We start from the raw sequence: 18,066 nt of genomic DNA, 5'->3' as shown, positions 1-18,066 counted from the left end.
CCCCGTGGCTCCACCTTACCATACGCTCACCATAATTGTAATTTCCTACTCTTGTCTTATCCAAAAAATTATCATCTCCAAATTTAATTTAATTAAAAATAATAATCACTCCTCCCGTTTCACTATAAATACAGCACCATTCTCTCATATCTCTTAGATCACAAGAAAGTACAATCTTCACTATATTAAAAACAGAGAGAAAGAAAAAAAAAAAGAAATATACCTTTTTAAAAACATTCTTGGTTTTTTAGAGAATGGGAGCTTTTGAAACAGAAAAAACCGCAAAAGATGCGGCGGTTGTAGAGACACAGCCACCTTCGGAAGACTTCGACCAGCCATCTCCCCTCCGCAAAATCATCTCCGTCGCTTCCATCGCCGCCGGTTTACAGTTCGGGTGGGCCCTACAGCTCTCTCTCCTGACTCCTTACGTTCAGCTTCTCGGTATCCCTCACAAATGGTCCTCTCTCATCTGGCTCTGCGGTCCCGTCTCCGGCATGATTGTTCAACCCATCGTCGGTTACCACAGTGACAGATGCACCTCAAGATTCGGTCGCCGTCGTCCCTTCATCGCCGCCGGAGCCGCCCTGGTCGCCGTCGCCGTGTTTTTGATCGGATACGCCGCGGATATCGGCCACAAAATGGGAGACAAACTCGAGCAGAAATCCCCGAGGGTCCGAGCCATCGGGATCTTCGCCTTCGGGTTTTGGATCCTCGACGTCGCTAACAACACCCTCCAAGGACCTTGCCGTGCTTTCCTCGCCGACCTATCCGCCGGAGACGCTAAAAGAACGCGAGTCGCAAATGGGTTTTTCTCCTTCTTTATGGCGGTTGGAAACGTTTTGGGATACGCCGCAGGTTTATTTTTTAAAATGAATATTAATTTTATTCAATTCAAAAAAAAATTTACAATGAATGAATGCATCTCGTATGAAAGTATAATTTGGAAATAAAATCAAATTCTTACGTGGCAGGTTCTTACACTAACCTCCACAAGATGTTCCCGTTCGCAATGACCAAAGCTTGCGATATCTACTGCGCGAATCTCAAGTCGTGTTTCTTCTTGTCCATCACACTCCTCATTATCGTCACCGTCTCGTCTCTCTGGTACGTTAAAGACAAACAATGGTCTCCGGCGCCAAACTCCGGCGACGAAAAGACATCGAGTGTTCCGTTCTTTGGAGAAATCCTTGGAGCTTTTAAAGTCATGCAACGTCCCATGTGGATGCTACTTATCGTCACGGCCCTAAACTGGATCGCATGGTTCCCGTTTCTTTTGTTTGATACTGACTGGATGGGTCGTGAAGTGTACGGTGGAAATTCAGTAGGAGACGATAGAATGTTGAAACTATACAACAAAGGAGTACACGCTGGTGCATTGGGATTGATGCTTCAATCGATAGTTCTTTTGTTTATGTCACTTGGTGTTGAGTGGATTGGTCGGAAAGTGGGAGGAGCTAAACGGCTTTGGGGGATTGTCAACTTTATCCTTGCCATAGGCTTGGCCATGACGGTTCTAATTTCGAAACAGGCGGAGGAACACCGGAAAACTGCCGGTGACTTTGCCGGACCGTCATCTGGTGTTAAAGCTGGAGCGTTGAGTCTCTTTGCTGTTCTTGGTATTCCATTAGCTGTAAGTATTTTCATTCTTTGTCTTCATATGAGTTTTATTACATTTTTATATTTTTAGCTAAATGTATTAAACTAAATTATTTTTTTGGCAGATTACTTTCAGTATTCCATTTGCACTAGCCTCCATATTTTCAAATAGCTCCGGCGCCGGCCAAGGTAACTTTTGTTATAATTTAATTTACTTATAAAATCTATTATCTCCTCCTGTTAATTTAGAAATCTTATCGTCTGACAATGTGGGACCAATTAAATTACCATGTTATAAGTTCAAACGTTTGATTTGAATACATTAATGAGCGTGAGAGATTTGTTTCCAATTAAATTATCATTTAGAGTTAACGTTTTCCATTTTTGTCAAGAAAGAAAGGATTAAATCTTTCCTTTGTTATTTTTTTCAAAATCTTATGTGGACAATATCGATAAGTTTATCCATAGCATTAGTTGGGTGAGATTTTTTTACTAATTCGTATGTTTCATTTCATCCAGTACTACCATAAATAAAAATAGTTTCCCTTTATAACGTAATATTTAAATTTGACTTTTAAAGTGTTTCTTTCTTTTTGTTTGTTTACAGGACTTTCGATAGGAGTTTTAAATTTGGCAATTGTGATACCACAAATGATAGTATCACTTGGAGGAGGATCTTTTGACGCCCTCTTCGGTGGTGGAAACCTACCGGTATTTGTGGTCGGAGCAATCGCAGCAGCCATTAGTGGAGTATTAGCGTTAACCGTTTTACCTTCACCGCCACCAGATGCACCTGCCTTGAAGTCGGGAGCCATGGGCTTCCATTAGTGTACTCTATGTTTAATTTTCTTGTGAAACTCATCAACTACAGTACTGTTGTGCAAATATAAACCTTTATAACCAAAAAGAATGGTTAAAGTGATAAATATAATAACCTTGGGTTATCTATCTCACCCTTTCTTTTAGTTTGCTGTTTTTGTTACCGATTATCTATTTGAAATATATTTTTTTGCCGTCAATAACTATTGTGCCTGTGACTTTGATAAAAGAGAAAGATTCAACTTCTGAAATAATTTCCAAATTAAAAGTGAATCTTTCTGACAATCGTATAATACATGAAAAAGAGTTGACTACTTGGACTATTTTCCAAATTAGTACTCTTCTCATTGAAAAGACGTCAAATACACTGAAATATGCAATAGTATTAAATAATAAACCTTAAATATTCTTATGAACAAACTAGGCAACATGACATGTTTTGTCTATTTCATGTTCACCTAACATTGACAATACCACAACAGATGCAAAAGAAAAATATTGCTGGCACTCAAGCGTATGCGTGTACATCATATTCTACACAAGTTAGTAGTTGTATATTTTCTTCAAGTATAAATTCAGTGCATTATAGCTCATAGATACAACCACATCTATACAGTATACATACCCAAAAAAAAAGTAAAGCCAAATGTTGAAAATTAAATTTACATATACTTATCATTTTCCCCTCGGACTATTATGTCTGGACCCAAACAAATTTATGGATCTGTATCTGAATAGCAAGAGCCCGGAGCCCAGGAAATGCATGTAATTCTGTTAATTCTGCTCAATATGTGTCTAACATTAGCTTTGAGTTTGGAAAATGATCTCCTGCTTAAAAAAATTCAAAATTAGAGTACTTACTTTTTTGAAAAGTTATAAGCTTCATAATTCACGACACTTAATCGCTAACTCATCAAAAACGGCGAAATTGTTTCTTCTAAGAGCGTTTATGTAGCATTTTTACATCAGACATTTTGCCAGAGTAAATCACATAAACTTGACATCAAACCAAATTACAGCAAATGAAGTTAATACCAAACCATACTCTCTTTCTTTTTTAGTTTTGCTATTTGTGTGTGTGTTGTGGACTGCAATTTCAGATCCGATGTAGACCGAACCTTTGCTACAAGCTACATACACATAATGGTCGAGGGTGCGCTACTTTATTTCATTTACGGCTATTAGGAACGATGATATACATAATGAATGTAGCTGTAACACTACTAGCTAGAATTGTAGGAACATAACTATTCATGATCGCCATATCTTGTGTACATATAATCTTAATACCAAGTGTCTGTATCCATATGCGGTTTCTGAGAGTTTGCAACCGATTGTTATGGCTATGTTATTGTAGGTTCACCGGTAAATTACCATTAATTGCGTATAAGCAAGCATACCGATAAGGATGGATTTGAATCAGAAGACATTCCACTTAAGACGCCAAGAGTCTCTGCGGTCACCATAAAAGCGTTATTAACTTGTTTTCTAGCCTACTCTAACAACTGCAAGCCACAAAGCCTCAACTTTTTGCCCCTTGTCTCAATCTACCAACAACATGGACCAAGGTTCTTCTGTCCTAACAAATGCAGATTGGTTCAAGAATATCGAGAAAAGTAAAAAGGAGCAAAGAGGACGAGATCTCAGTCCAGATCATGTTCTTCTAGGTAAATATTTTGTGAGCTCATCAAACGTAGGGCATCCCACGCATAAACCCTTTTGTGACCTCTTAAGATTGTATAAACAATTCTCGGTTTTGCCTAAACTGGTTTTCTTACAAGCATATAACTGAAAGTTTTCAATTCAAGATTTGCATCTCTTATGTTTGATTTTATTTAGTCTTCTACAGTATTTTTTCCTTGGTTGGTTTAATACCATTTGAAAAAAAGATGATAAGACTCTGATAGTTATAAAGCACATGTTTAGTCAATTGTTGAAGAAAGACTATCTTGGTGAGGTGGAGTTTGTTGATAATAGATAGAGCCAACGTTTTACAGTCATCTATACCTCAATCCTCAATCCTCAATCAATCACTCCGCTGGTTGATGAGATGTCAAATTGAAACTGCGTTAAGTCACTCTCATAACTCCTTTTATACGTTTCATAACTTAGAGAGTTAATCATCACTTTAAGCTGTAACTGGTAAATCAAAAAAGAAATAAATGGAATAGAGAGAAATTGAATAAGATGAATGGAACGTAGATTGTTATGAAATGTGAAAATGTGAACATAGTGCAATTAATTAGATCAGAAATACTGGATTTCGAGCCCTATAAAAATGGTGTCAAATTAATAAAGAACAAAATTTACATTAAACGGTTTAAAATGGTGAAAATAAAACCGTGTTAGATGTAAGACGTGGATTTTCATTAAGAGCATCTCCAATGTATTACTCCATTTTTTATTTTAAAATGGTGCAACACCAAAATGGAGTAAGGTTTTACTCCAATGTATTACTCCATTTTCTACTCCAAAAATAATATTTCTTAAATAATTTCATTTTTATTTTATTAATAATTGCAAATAAAATCTTATACTTATAAAAATTTACCAATTAACCCCAATTATTTTATGTTTACGATAATAATTAAAATATAAATTATTTGAATTAAATATTTATTATTAAAAAGTACAAGAAATCATTAAAAAAGACAACATATATATAGGTTCAACAATGAGCATTAGAATATTTTTCCCACAAATGATCAACTAATGCATTTCGTAATGAAAAATGAGCTTCTTTATTTTTGATATTCCTAAATCGAGCAAGAAAATTTTGAAAGCAGACATTTTCATCTTTTGCAATTTCGATATCTGGAGGTGGAGCTTCTCTTCCAAGTTCAATTGGTGCATCATTTATTTAAAACTATTAAATAATCTTTTGTGGAATATACTATTTTCATGTTATTGTATCATTTTAAATATTATTTAAGTAAAAAATAGAAACATTAAAGATTCAAAGGACCATTTATAAATAAAAAAAGTTCAACTCCAAAATGGAGTAATGGGTAAGATTACTCCATAAATGGAGTAACCCTAGCCATTACTCCATTTTCAACTCCAAAATGGAGTGAGATTGGAGAAGATTTTACTCCATAATGATGTTTGGAGTTGAAAATGGAGTAGGGTTGGAGATGCCCTAAACGGTTCAAAATGGTGATAATAAAATTGTTAGATGTCAAGCTTCGTAAGAAATATATTGTCAGTTGTAAAGGGGTTTATATAATATTTTTTATAATTTGTAATTAGATAATAAATCAGTGTAAAAAACCTTTCAATGTAATCCGATTTGCAATGACTACTGGTAATTGATGACTATACATATAAACTACCTAAACTGGAAAATACAGTTGCCTATGGAGAGTTAAAATCGTTTAAACTGGAAACTTACCGTTGACTTGTTGTAGCAGTTGAACTACAAAAAGAAAAGAGGAAAAAAAAAAAAAAAAACAGAGCAACGAATCCAACATCACCAACAAACACACAAACTGTGTGTCTTCTTGTCTTGTCCTCTCTTCTGCTCTTCTCTTGATCCTAGAGAATGGCTCTGAACACTGCGTCTTCCGAAGAATTTAGTTTTCCATTGCTTGCTTCCCAAGATTCTTCCCAAACTTCCGGCTCCGATTCACCTCCATTGTGGAAACACTCGCCGGAGAAAACCCGCCTAGGATATGACGACGGGAGATTAATCATCGGAAGATACAACGATGATGACGGTCAGAGGAAGAGCTTCTCTTATGTGGAAACGAGAAGTCTTTGGAACGTTAATGCAGAGGAGAAAATGGATATGTTGTGGGAAGAACTCAACGAAGAAGCACCGCCTCCGCCGAGAAGCCAGAGTCTCAGGATCGATCTCGGCGGAGATAAGAGATCGTCTTTGTTTCCCGACGAGAGCTCCGCCGTGGGATGCGGTATGAAGTTGACAAAGAAGAGACCGTCAACAAAGATGAAGATGAGTACGAACGTGTTGGTGTTGATGAGGGTACTGAAGAAGATTCTTGTTATTCGGAGTTCGTCTCAGAGATCACCGGCGAAAACTAATCCACCGTGATCTCACCGTGATAACTTTAGATTGAGGGGTTTTTATATACAATTCATAAATTACGGGGCTTTTGTTGAGGAACAAAAAAATAATAGCCTGAAAAAAAATTACATTTGTAGTTTGATTGGTTCACAACAGTTAATTTTCGAGACCTGGGAGGGGTTGAACTGAGTAATGGGATATTGAATAAAAGATTCAACAATTGAATTCTTACAATAAAAGTGTTGAAAAATGAAATTTGATGATATGGATTAATTGGCGTTGAAAAGATTCAACATGTTGAATAATGAAGACCAACGACGACACATGTCACTTTTTAAAGATTTTTGATATTTTGATATTCTCTTAGTTATTTAAAACTAATTAATTTCATTATAAATTAAATAATTTGTTTTTATTTCTTATACTAAAATTTATATTTTTTAATTATCTACAAATAGAGGCTAGGTTTATTTAATTTGGATATAGAAAAAAATATTTATTAATTAATAAAATAGAATGTTGAATTTTATTTAACAAAACCATTGTAGTGGATAAAAATTTAATGTGTGTTGAATGATGATGAGTAAGAAAGAGAATATGATATTGAGTGTTAAAAAATAAAGTGGAAGATGTTGAATCTTGAAACCATTGTATATAGTCTAAGGATAGAGTGTTAGAATAGGAGAGTGAAATGGTTATTTATCATTTTACCGCTAGAAAACTTTGAAACATTCAATTTGTGTTGATTTGATATTTTTGCCCCATCCAAATCATTCGAATTTCATTCTCTGTGAAATTACATCTGGAATGTAAGCTTTGTCCTTACCCACACAGTGGATCTCCAAAAATCAATTTGGATTCCAGAACAGAAACTTCACACCAGAAAAAACGATATCAAAAGCCCTTGTTAATGCGCGCGAATGGAAGTTGCGCAACCGCCACCGATCACTTCACATTCACCTCCGAAGCCTTTGATGAGATCGGAACCAAGGCCTAATTGTGATGATTTGACCCCAATCTTCACGGATGCAGCATGGAATTCCACGACTGGAAATGCAGGGCTTGGTTGGATCATTGATGATCCGGCTTCTCCATCACACCATCAAGCGACTGCTACCTTCGTAGCATCGCTCCTTTTAGCGGAATCTTTGGCAGTTCATGCTGCTATAACCTCTGCTCTCTCTCGTGGAATGGAGTCCATCCAAATATTTTCAGATTCGCAAGTACTGATCAATACAATCAACCGTAGAAGCATGAATCTGGAGATCTTTGGCGTTCTTTAAGATATCTACCTCTTTTCCTCTTCTTTTAAGGCTATTAAATTTAAATTTATCGCTAGATCTAAAAATACCCAAGCTGATTCTCTGGCTAAACAAGCCCTTTGGGCCCTAAACTCTTTTATTAATTAAGCTAATGAAAAGCCCAGTTTGAACAAAAAAAAAAGCTTTGTCCTTACCCTCTGACAGATCCAGAGGTTTTGATCTTGGAATAGTCAGAACCCTCTGAATCATAGAGAAGGTCTGAAGATCATTCGTCTACGTTAATCTGAAGAACAAAAAAAAAAGCTGATTGATTTCTTTCTAAATCTGAATCCTCAAAATCAAATCTTCAGATCGTTGAAGATGGATTAAGCCCGCGGTTAAACTTCCGATGTTGCATTCGGTGATGGCTCCGACACGGAACCTAATCAGAGACGAAGAGCTCGGAGCGATCTCAGACGACGACGATTCGCCATCTGGAAAACGATCAAAGCTCGATCGGTTCCCTCTCAGCCGATGGGAACTCGCGGTGTCTCTCGGCGTCTTCCTTGTCTTCTCCTCGGGGCTCTTCTGCATCTACATCACCATGCCCGCTGCTGAATTCGGCAAGCTCAAGCTCCCTAGAAGCATCTCTGATCTCCGCTTGCTCAAGTAAACTGATAAAGACTCAAACTTTGTTAATATGATAATCGATGTTTTGATCATTCTGAGCTTCTTGATAGTGTCAATGTCAAAACTTGAGAAGGGTATTGATAAAGTTGTAATCTTGTTTGGTTTCAGAAGTGATAAAGACTCTAACTTTGTTATGATTAATGTTGAGGTTCTTGATAGTGTCAATGTCAAAACTTGATAAGGGTATCTTGAAAGTTTTGATCTTGTTTTGGTTTCAGAGACAATCTAGCAAACTACGCGAATGAGTACCCGGCGCAGTTCGTTTTAGGGTACTGTGCCACCTACATTTTCATGCAGACCTTCATGATTCCTGGGACTATCTTCATGTCGCTTCTAGCTGGAGCTCTCTTCGGGGTTATCAAAGGTGTTATCTTGGTTGTTTTCAACGCAACAGCTGGAGCTACTTGTTGTTTCTTTCTCTCTAAGTTGATCGGCAGGCCGTTGATCACTTGGCTATGGCCTGACAAATTAAGATTCTTTCAGGCTGAGGTAGAACTCTTCTTTTGCTTAATCAATAAAGAATTTTTCATTTGGTGGGTGGTTTTGATGATTGCTTGTGTGTTTGTCAGATTGGTAAGCGTAGAGATAAGCTTCTGAACTATATGTTGTTTCTGAGGATAACACCAACACTGCCGAATCTATTCATCAATTTGGCTTCTCCCATAGTCGATGTACCTTTTCATGTCTTCTTTTTGGCGACATTGGTCGGTCTCATTCCCGCAGCTTATATAACCGTCAGGGTAAAGCTCCTTTGCTCCTTCTCCAACTCTCCTTAGCTTTCCTTTTGGTATATCTAAGTTAAGCTTCAATTTTTGGTGTTTGTATTGCAGGCTGGCCTTGCTATTGGAGATCTCAAATCGGTGAAGGATCTGTATGATTTCAAGACGTTGTCAGTGCTTTTCCTCATCGGTTTTATCTCCATACTTCCAACAATACTGAAAAGAAAGAAGATATATGAGTAAACCAAGGAGTAGTATTTTTACAATACACAGGGTGGCTTAACTTTTGGATGCCATAAAAGCCTGACAGAGTCAAGAGTACATTTCTTAACTGAATACAGAACACAACAATGTTGATTCGCTTATAGTTCTTTTTTGGTGAGTATAATTAAGAGAGTACAGAATCAATACATTTTTGTTGCCCATTTCACAAGATATCTTGCTGATACAGATTTGATTTTTGATTATTATCAGTTCTTGCTATATCTTTTATGAAACATGAACTAGATAGAAAATAAAACTTATCTTAGAACAATTATTGAATCAACTGGATGCTCAACAACTCACGACATTATTTTAGTTAGATACTAGTTCCCAAAGCCAGAGCAGTATAACAAGAAGCTACTACTCTCTGTAAAACACCGGATTAAGTTCAGCAGAAGTTGGATACACAAAGTCAAACTTAGGTCAACTTGAAACCACCACCAACAGGTTTGTGCAACTGGTAGGTCTGGTGGCTAGGCACAACTTGAATCACACACCTGGTTGTTCTCTGCAACACCCCAAAAAAATATCATATGAGATAAAATATAGCAAGAAAAATAAAACATCGGTAAGTATCTTGTGAGAGGCTAAAATTCTTCTTGTGCATTTATCAATTAAAAGCTTTCTAAGTTACAAGTATTGGACAAGTATGAAAAGAAAAGAAAACGTACTGGATATCTTGGCTATTTGGTCATGTGTGAGAGCTTTCTTTGCAGCTTCTTCGCTGTACTTAGCCATAAGAAACATTTATCATTTGATATATATATACACACAACCAGTGAAATGTAGTAGATGGAAATATACATTTCATTATAATCAACTAAAAGCCTTTTTTTCATTTTAGTTTCACATTTAAAAACAAAACAAAAACACCCGAAAATCGAACAAACTAAACCCCCTAGTCATTTGTTTATTTAACTTTTTTCCTCTCAGCTTATTTTAAAGTTTAATACGCCTTAAAGCCAAGTACGCTAACATTCTATAACCAACAAACATGAAAAACAAAACGGTAACGCTGGTCCACAGTTCAATATCTCCGACCACTTCCTCCTCCATAAATCGGCACCCATCAGTCCTAGCCGCTCCTTCCGTTCTCTTTAATTCGCATCCAAACATCCCCAATATCTCTTCACCATTTCCATACTGGACTGCGATCATTAGACGGTAACAATAAAAAGTCGTGGAAACATATTTCATCCACACCATTCCAGATGGCACTTTGTTCACGTAGAAACCGCCGGTTAGAACAAACGCTAGCATGGTCACCGTCACGATCGTGGACGCTTTCTTAGCATCCATGATCGCTGCACCTAAGGCAAGTCCGAGTCCCTGGGAAGCTAAAACGTATAGCAATAATACAGAAAGTGTGAGGAGGAAAGGGACTAGCCCTGGGCGTAGACCGACCATCCAGTAAGTTAGTGTCAAGAACGCTGCCGGAAGAACCAGTTCCATGGAGAGTGATCCGATGACGTGAGCCATGAAGTAAGATGAGAGTGTGTACATACCAGACGCACGTTCTCGAGTGAAAATTGCTCGCTCTTGTGGAAACGTGAAAACCGCGTTAAATGACGGAAGTACCCCCCAGAAAATGGATATGAAGAAGAGTAGTCCTAGTCGGTCCTGTAATAACAACATTATCGTTAAGAAAAACGCCAAAACTAAACAACAATGTTTGTTTTCGTTGTTATATTGGGTTAATAATGTTTTATATACTTACATGTACGTCTCGAAAATCGGAATGCCACCACATGAGACCCGCCAGTAGTGAAGCCGCGACGACTTGGAAAACGCGAAGTGCGTCGAAGGATTCATGGCGTCGTTCCTTTATGAGCCTGTGGAGGAGAATGCAAAGCTGGCTAAACCATGTTGTGAAGCCAGACATTATTCCACGAACGTTTGTCTCCGTTTTCAGAAAACGCACGTTCTCTCGAGAAGGTGTTGCGTCTATGTAGGTTTTAACGTTTGGGGCTAGCAATGTATCGTAGGCAACTGCCAAGGTTTGTCTCACGTTTGGTTTTTCCCGTTCCGTTGCAGCGTCAATCTGACAAACACCTGCACATGCAAGTTATAAAATCCCAACCAGCTTTAGATAAATCGCGTATAATAATCAATATTTCTGGATAGTTTCCTGTCTAACCACTAATGCATAGCAAATATCTGATTCGCTATAGTCGGATATATTTAATAAATTGGTAATTCAAAAGATTCAGGGTGGTTAATTAATTAATCAAACCAATCAATGTCTAACTTTTATCTCTTAAACTATAAATTAATGAAATTGGACTGCTCAAGTTATTATCATTCAAATAGGGGAAAGTTAATTGGCCGATGGAATAATTAGTTAAATACCTAAACATGAAAAGGCGAAGACAATTCAATGTGGCATTGAACCGAATAGAGGTGAAGTGCGATTCAACCAATCGTCTTCTTTGACCGACCAAACAAATATATTTAAACAGGTTTTGAAACTATGTTGGACCCATTTGTTTATTAATCTAACTAAAGTAAATATCTTTATAAATTAATAAATTGACTCATTTATGAGTAATGGAGGTCGGATTTGCAGAAAAGCTGACCCAACCAAGGTGGAGAGGCCGAAGACTCCACCCAAGAAAAGCATAAGGTGGCCACTACGGTGATCTTACTTCTTAATGTTACCTACTTCATTGATTCCATTTTTAAGAAATGGAAAAACTTGAAAATCAAGTAAACATAGTACTTGAATTTAACTTTTAATACGATAAGCTTTTTTCAAAAAAAAAAACGACCGATAAGCTTATACTACAAAATAAGCCGAATAGGTTTTAGTTCCTAACACGTGTTAAGCTTACTTTTTTTACTTATCAACAGGATTATCAAAGATATAAAATTGAATTTTGGGGAAGAAAAGTCAGGGAAAGTCAATAATAAATGAACAATGCATATTCAAGCTAGTTACTCAACAAGTGTAATCATCAAATGTCACTGCCAGCTTTTGAAAAAGAAATGATGTTGGAGCTGAAAATTTAATTTATGTTGTTATTTTCTTTCAAATTGATCAATAAGTTCGGGCAAGTGGAGTTTCTTGTTGTATTTTGACGTAGAAACCAATATCTAACATTTTCTGATGAAAATATAACAAATGCTTTTAGTAGCGAATAACTAGTCAAACGATATTCTTGTTTAGGGCATCTCCAATTCTACTCCATTTTATTCTCCAAAATAGAGTAAAAATAAAAATAGAATAAAGATTTCTCCAACCCAATTCCAAATCTCATTCCATAATAAAATTTATTTCATAAATAAAATAATCTATTTTTTGTTTGTTCATCATTCCATTATGGAATGAAAAATGGAGTAGAGTTCAAGCATTTTTACTTCATTTTTATTTTTACTCAATTTTAAAGAAAAAAATGAAATATTACATTGGAAATGCTTACTATCAACTTTCCAACCATGAGTTCAAAAAAAAAAACTTTCCAGCCATGCAAAATCACATACATGCTACACACACACGCATACACACACACACATATATATATATATATAGATGAAATAGATCGAATGATCACGTGGATGGTTATTCAAATAAATGGAACTTTTCACGAAGATACAATACAAAGAACGTTTGAATGTCGAGCATAAGGTTAGTGGAGACAAAAGAAATTACTGCCCACCAAAATTAATAACTTAGATCTAATACTAAATAATATGCCATCGTGCGCCACAAACTATTTCTATATGTGCCATTTGTATCCCTTATTATTATTGTGTTCTTACCCTACCTACGGCGTCACCAGAGTATTTAGACATATCATGTGCGTGCATATATATATATATAGACATACAGATGTACGTACATATGTTTCATGTTTGTCATCATTAATAACACCAGACAGAAATGAAAAGTCAATGCCGAAGACCAATACAGCCTTATGTGTTTTTGTTTGGTCTTGGGTTACACAGTTAGTTTGTTTGGCCTTGGGTTACACAGTTAGTCATTAACTCCAATGTAGCAATCATTCGTGTGTTTGTGTGACGCATGTCCCTAGCTAGCTCGCTATATATATATGGACCATGTGTGAATAATTGTCACGAGTATCAATTGCTGAATTATTAAACGAACCTAGGTTCGGTCTACATTTTTGATATGCCTTGCAACGTCAAAACATTCGTACTATTTGTTGGTACTTCTTAACTTGTTTTGGATAAAGCAAAGACAAATTAGAATATACTCCTTTTGTTTCATGTCAATTATTGTTTTAAACTTCTACACACACACTTATTAAAAAATTATTTAATTTTTATATATTTATTAAATAAAAGCATCAATACTAATACAGTTTATAACCATATTGCAACCAATAAAAAATAGATTAGAATATAAAGTTAACAGATTTTACATTAAAATTATAATACAATACTATTTATTTTAAAACACAAATTTTACTTTATAACGATAAATTAACTGAAACGGACAGAGTATTAACGTGACACATGGATGTGGTTCCTTACATTAAAAACTTGTGATTTCTTTTTTTTTTTCTGATAAAAAAAGACTTGTGATTTCATTTTCATTTTTCTATTTGAAAGAAAATGTAAACTACATAGTCATGACAAATTCTTGTAATCACGATAAGACTCAAAAAAACATTGTAAGAGTATGATTATCGGTGAGTGTCTTTCCAAAGGTACCTTAATTAATAAGTTGTATATAAATTAGATAAAAATTACTAAGTTTTAAACTAAAAATCAGTACAGACCAAAGTAACACCTGTAAGAAGAGTGTCCTAAGCTTTTTTTTTGTTGAAGTTTAGAACTAGCAACCGATGGTTTCTTTGTTTTCACTGTTTCCAACTTTTTTATTTTTTAATATCCGAAACCGGCCGGTGTAAAAAATCCCGTTGGGGTTGCCCTAAAAGGGAGTTAAGAATAAGAATTTCCAATTCCCAAGGAACTTGTATTTAATGCTTCGATGAGTACCGAGAGAGGGAAACTGAAAACCAGGGATAGATGCGAGAGTGTGATTGGGTCCTTTTAGGCGGTTAACCATTAAAGTAAAAGTTTCCTAAATCAAGGATGTATTGGAAACACGGAACTGCAGACAATTCAAAACCATGCGCTTCAAAAACCACAGAAAATTAAAGAGAGTGAGAAGTCTACTTCGATTGAAACACTGAACATTGAACAATTAGGAAACTTTATTAGTTGTTTTAGAACATAATTAACCCTGGTTTATTAGCCAAAATTCTTAATTTATGATTTGATATATATATATATATTTACATTTTTCAGTAAGAAACGATTCTTATATTTTTTATTTAAGAAACAGTTCTTAATTTTTCTTAGTTAAAATGTAAGAAAAACTAAAAACTCATATTAAAAGACTGAAGTTAATGATGATCTTAGGAAGAAAAAGAGAATACAATACAAATTATTGGGAAAACAGAAAACGCGTATAAGATACTGTATGAATAGATGGTAAACCATAATTTAAAATAATTTTTAATATGCGCGAAAAAACACAATAGCAAGGGTTTAAAACCATTACGTCATCTTATAAAACTCATAAGATGTTCAGATGATATAATATGCCAAAGGGTTTAAAACTATTACGTCATCTTATAAAACACAATCGTGGTGGTTCGTTTCTTAAATAAAGCATGTTCCCGAAAAAAAATAAAGAAAAAGCACCGTTTTAGTAGTGTAAATGTGTAATACGATAAGGTTTTTATATAAAAGTAAGGAATAACATTTATTCAGATGATATAATATGCCAAAGTTGAAACCCAAAAATCTGTGGCATACACGAAAAGAGAAAAAGAAAGACAACCACGTATCCCAATTTCCCATAACATCAAAAAGCCACCCTTCCATTATCGACTCTACTTTAACAATTAGTATAAACTTTAGAATAAACAATTATTAGAAAAATATGCTACATAAGTTCCCTTTACCATAAAAGAATAGGGTATGTAAATGTAAGTAATATTACTACTAATATCATTTATTACTAATGTAACGCTAGACTAATGTAATACTAGTAGACTAGCGTTTTGTTTAAGCTTCAAATAAATTACCAAGTATATTAGTATAATAAAGCCATCACGTAAGAGTCAACGAGAAAAAAAACATCGTAGCTTAGACTTGTATAGTTCTCATCGTACGGCGGCGATGACGACAATATATATGGCATTTATTACTCTCTTGTTTTGGGGTCGAGCTGCTATTTTCACAGTAGTATTTTTCAATACAAATATGAAATATCTAAACCTCACATGAGTATTTATGCATGGTTGCGGAATCAAGGAACCATATACGTATTACATACACGTATAGGACCACCCAAAACTCCAAAGGACGATTTCATATACAAAAGTTCTTTTTGTCCTATCATCAGTCAATTGATCTAATCATAATACTATTAAATCAAAGAATTAATCATGATATATGTTAATAAGTGATTATGCGTGTTAGTGTTACACTATATACATGAAAGTCATGATGTTAACTAATTAAAAGCTGAATTAAAAAAAAAAAAACGGGATCTGTTCGACCAAAAAAAAAAAAAAAACGGGATCTTAAATGGGAACGTACGTACCGTTAGCAGGATCGAGAAGGAAGTCAGCCGGATTCATCGGAAACGCCGGCGAGAATCCGACGGAGTCGAAGTAAGCCATGGCGTCACGTCCTTTACCGTAGAACAAACACCTCCCTTCACTCAAAAGCAGCACAGTATCAAACATCTGAAACGCACGGCTCGACGGCTGGTGAATAGACGTGACCACCGTCTTCCCTTTCCCATGAGCCATCCCGGCTAGCGTCTGAACCAACCGGAGAGCCGCCGTTGCGTCAAGCCCCGACGTGGGCTCGTCAAGAACCAAAAGGCTCGGGTTGATGAGTACCTCGTGAGCTATGCTCACACGTTTCCTCTCACCACCCGAGATCCCTCTAATGAAAGTGTTCCCCACGACTGTGTTCTCGCATTTCTCAAGCCCTAGCTCCGATATCACCGACTCGGCCGCTTTTATTTTATCTTCTCTGGTTAGACTCCGAGGGAGACGGAGCAAGGCGACGAAAATTAGGGTTTCGCGTACGGTTAAGTGAGGGTAGAGTAGATCGTCCTGGTCCACGAACCCGGTTCGTTTTAACGTCTGCTTCGTTGGTTTAGCGTCGTTGGCTAGTATATTTCCGGTGAGGCCTGGTCCATGTAGTCTCCCTGCGACGGCGTTAAGCAACGTAGATTTACCGCTTCCTGATGGTCCAAGAACGGCCATAAACTCGCCGGGTGACACCATTCCAGTGACTCCACTAAGTATCGTCCTCTCCGTCGTTCTAGTCTCATCGGACGGTTTGTGCTCTAGTCCCAATAACTTCTTGATCTTACTGGAGTCGCCATGGAGTTTCACTCGGTAACATACATCAACGAACTAAACAAAAGTAAGAGTTAAGACCAGAGTCAAAGCGCGTCAACGACATGAACTCAGTGAGTGTTTGTGTTACCTTGAGGGTGATTGGTAATAATGAGCGAGGCTCACGAGGATCTTGAGGGAGACAAGCTGTTATATCTGGAACGTTGATTTGATTTTCAACACCGTCAAAACCTGACATTATTTTTATTTAATTACTACTTTCTGATGGCAAACTTAAACGGAGTTAGAGAGAGAGGGGTGAGTTATGGAGAAGGCTGAAGCTCGGGGGTGAGATGCTGAGAGCTCTATTTATGGAGAGGAAAATGGCAAGTTGGTGACACGTCAGCAAAGTGATGGTTATTGACAAAGTGACCCGTGGCATATAGTATAATGCCAGCTGGCGACTGCTGAAAGGAATTAGGTCTTGGAAAAAAGTGTTTTATTTTTCCTTAATTTGTCACTTTAAAATCTCTTTATTTTCATGCCTTTCTTTTTCGGGTTGTTATTGTGTTTATTTATTTCATTTCGAATATACCTATCACTTTACAGAACAGATTTTAATTAAGTGTTTTCCACTCTAAATTGTCAAATTGAGAATCACCTGATGTTTTTTTTTGCTCTAAAAATTAAAGCAAAAGATACATTTGGACGACGATCGATTCATCATGTGTCAGGATGTTTTTTCAAGTTAATGCGTGTGTCGGCTGGCTTCTTATTTTCATTACTCCCTCCGTTTTTTAATATAAGTCGTTTTAAAGAAATTTTTTTGTTCCAAATTATATATTGTTTTCGGTTTTCTATGTAAAATTTATTAATAATTAATGTTGTATGATCAATAGTAATTTATCTTCTATTTTTCTATTGGTTGAATTTTGGTTAGGTAAATAATTAATGATATTTTTGTTTAGAAAATATAAAAAATTAATGGTTTTCTTAATCTACGTACATAGCTGTAAAACGACTTATATTAAAAAACAAAGGGAGTAGTAAATTGTAAAATAAAAATATATTATATTATGAAAATGCTAAAATAATGAATAATATAAAATCAAATGATAGATTTAAGTGGTTACCATTAAATCTATATCTATATGATGAAATAAAATTGAAGGGAGATAAATGTATAGTACCGGTAAGAAAGTCAGGATGGTCATTTATATAACACTGTTGGGGATGGGACTTACGTCCCCCTCGAATTGGCTCAGTCCAATTGCATAAAGACCTACTAAAGAGCGTTTTTGGCTCATCAAGAAAAAAGTCCATCAGCCGTATGAGCTAAAGTCGAAAGCAGCAGACAACGCACGATGGGACAATAGGTAGAA

The 18,066-nt window shown here is 36.0% G+C and overlaps 4 protein-coding genes across 4 annotated transcripts; 3 read left to right on the top strand and 1 right to left on the bottom strand.

The window, feature by feature from the left end:
* Positions 1 to 140: 140 nt before the first annotated feature.
* LOC103830824 (sucrose transport protein SUC1) lies at positions 141 to 2,562 on the top strand. The gene is made up of 4 exons (XM_009106638.3): positions 141 to 855; positions 972 to 1,630; positions 1,722 to 1,785; positions 2,204 to 2,562. Exons 1-4 carry the CDS (start codon positions 255 to 257, stop codon positions 2,422 to 2,424), a joined length of 1,545 nt encoding a protein of 514 aa, XP_009104886.1. The 5' UTR covers positions 141 to 254; the 3' UTR covers positions 2,425 to 2,562.
* Positions 2,563 to 4,986: 2,424 nt separating this feature from the next.
* Positions 4,987 to 9,562, top strand: LOC103830823. The gene is made up of 4 exons (XM_033276268.1): positions 4,987 to 8,349; positions 8,589 to 8,859; positions 8,940 to 9,110; positions 9,201 to 9,562. The coding sequence occupies exon 1, from the start codon at positions 5,957 to 5,959 to the stop codon at positions 6,464 to 6,466; it is 510 nt and encodes a 169-aa protein (XP_033132159.1). The 5' UTR covers positions 4,987 to 5,956; the 3' UTR covers positions 6,467 to 8,349; positions 8,589 to 8,859; positions 8,940 to 9,110; positions 9,201 to 9,562.
* LOC103830822 (uncharacterized membrane protein At4g09580) lies at positions 8,004 to 9,572 on the top strand. The gene is made up of 4 exons (XM_009106636.3): positions 8,004 to 8,349; positions 8,589 to 8,859; positions 8,940 to 9,110; positions 9,201 to 9,572. Exons 1-4 carry the CDS (start codon positions 8,090 to 8,092, stop codon positions 9,330 to 9,332), a joined length of 834 nt encoding a protein of 277 aa, XP_009104884.1. The 5' UTR covers positions 8,004 to 8,089; the 3' UTR covers positions 9,333 to 9,572.
* LOC103830821 (ABC transporter G family member 25) lies at positions 9,461 to 17,421 on the bottom strand. Its single transcript, XM_009106635.3, has 5 exons — positions 16,836 to 17,421; positions 15,934 to 16,762; positions 11,071 to 11,405; positions 10,025 to 10,973; positions 9,461 to 9,861 (listed from the first exon to the last, which is right to left on the bottom strand). Exons 1-4 carry the CDS (start codon positions 16,941 to 16,943, stop codon positions 10,293 to 10,295), a joined length of 1,953 nt encoding a protein of 650 aa, XP_009104883.1. The 5' UTR covers positions 16,944 to 17,421; the 3' UTR covers positions 9,461 to 9,861; positions 10,025 to 10,292.
* Between the last annotated feature and the right edge of the window lie 645 nt (positions 17,422 to 18,066).

Source organism: Brassica rapa, chromosome A07 (assembly GCF_000309985.2).
Source record: "Brassica rapa cultivar Chiifu-401-42 chromosome A07, CAAS_Brap_v3.01, whole genome shotgun sequence".
In the NCBI taxonomy this organism is placed as follows: Eukaryota; Viridiplantae; Streptophyta; class Magnoliopsida; order Brassicales; family Brassicaceae; genus Brassica; species Brassica rapa.
This window is presented reverse-complemented; position numbering and strand designations above follow the sequence as displayed.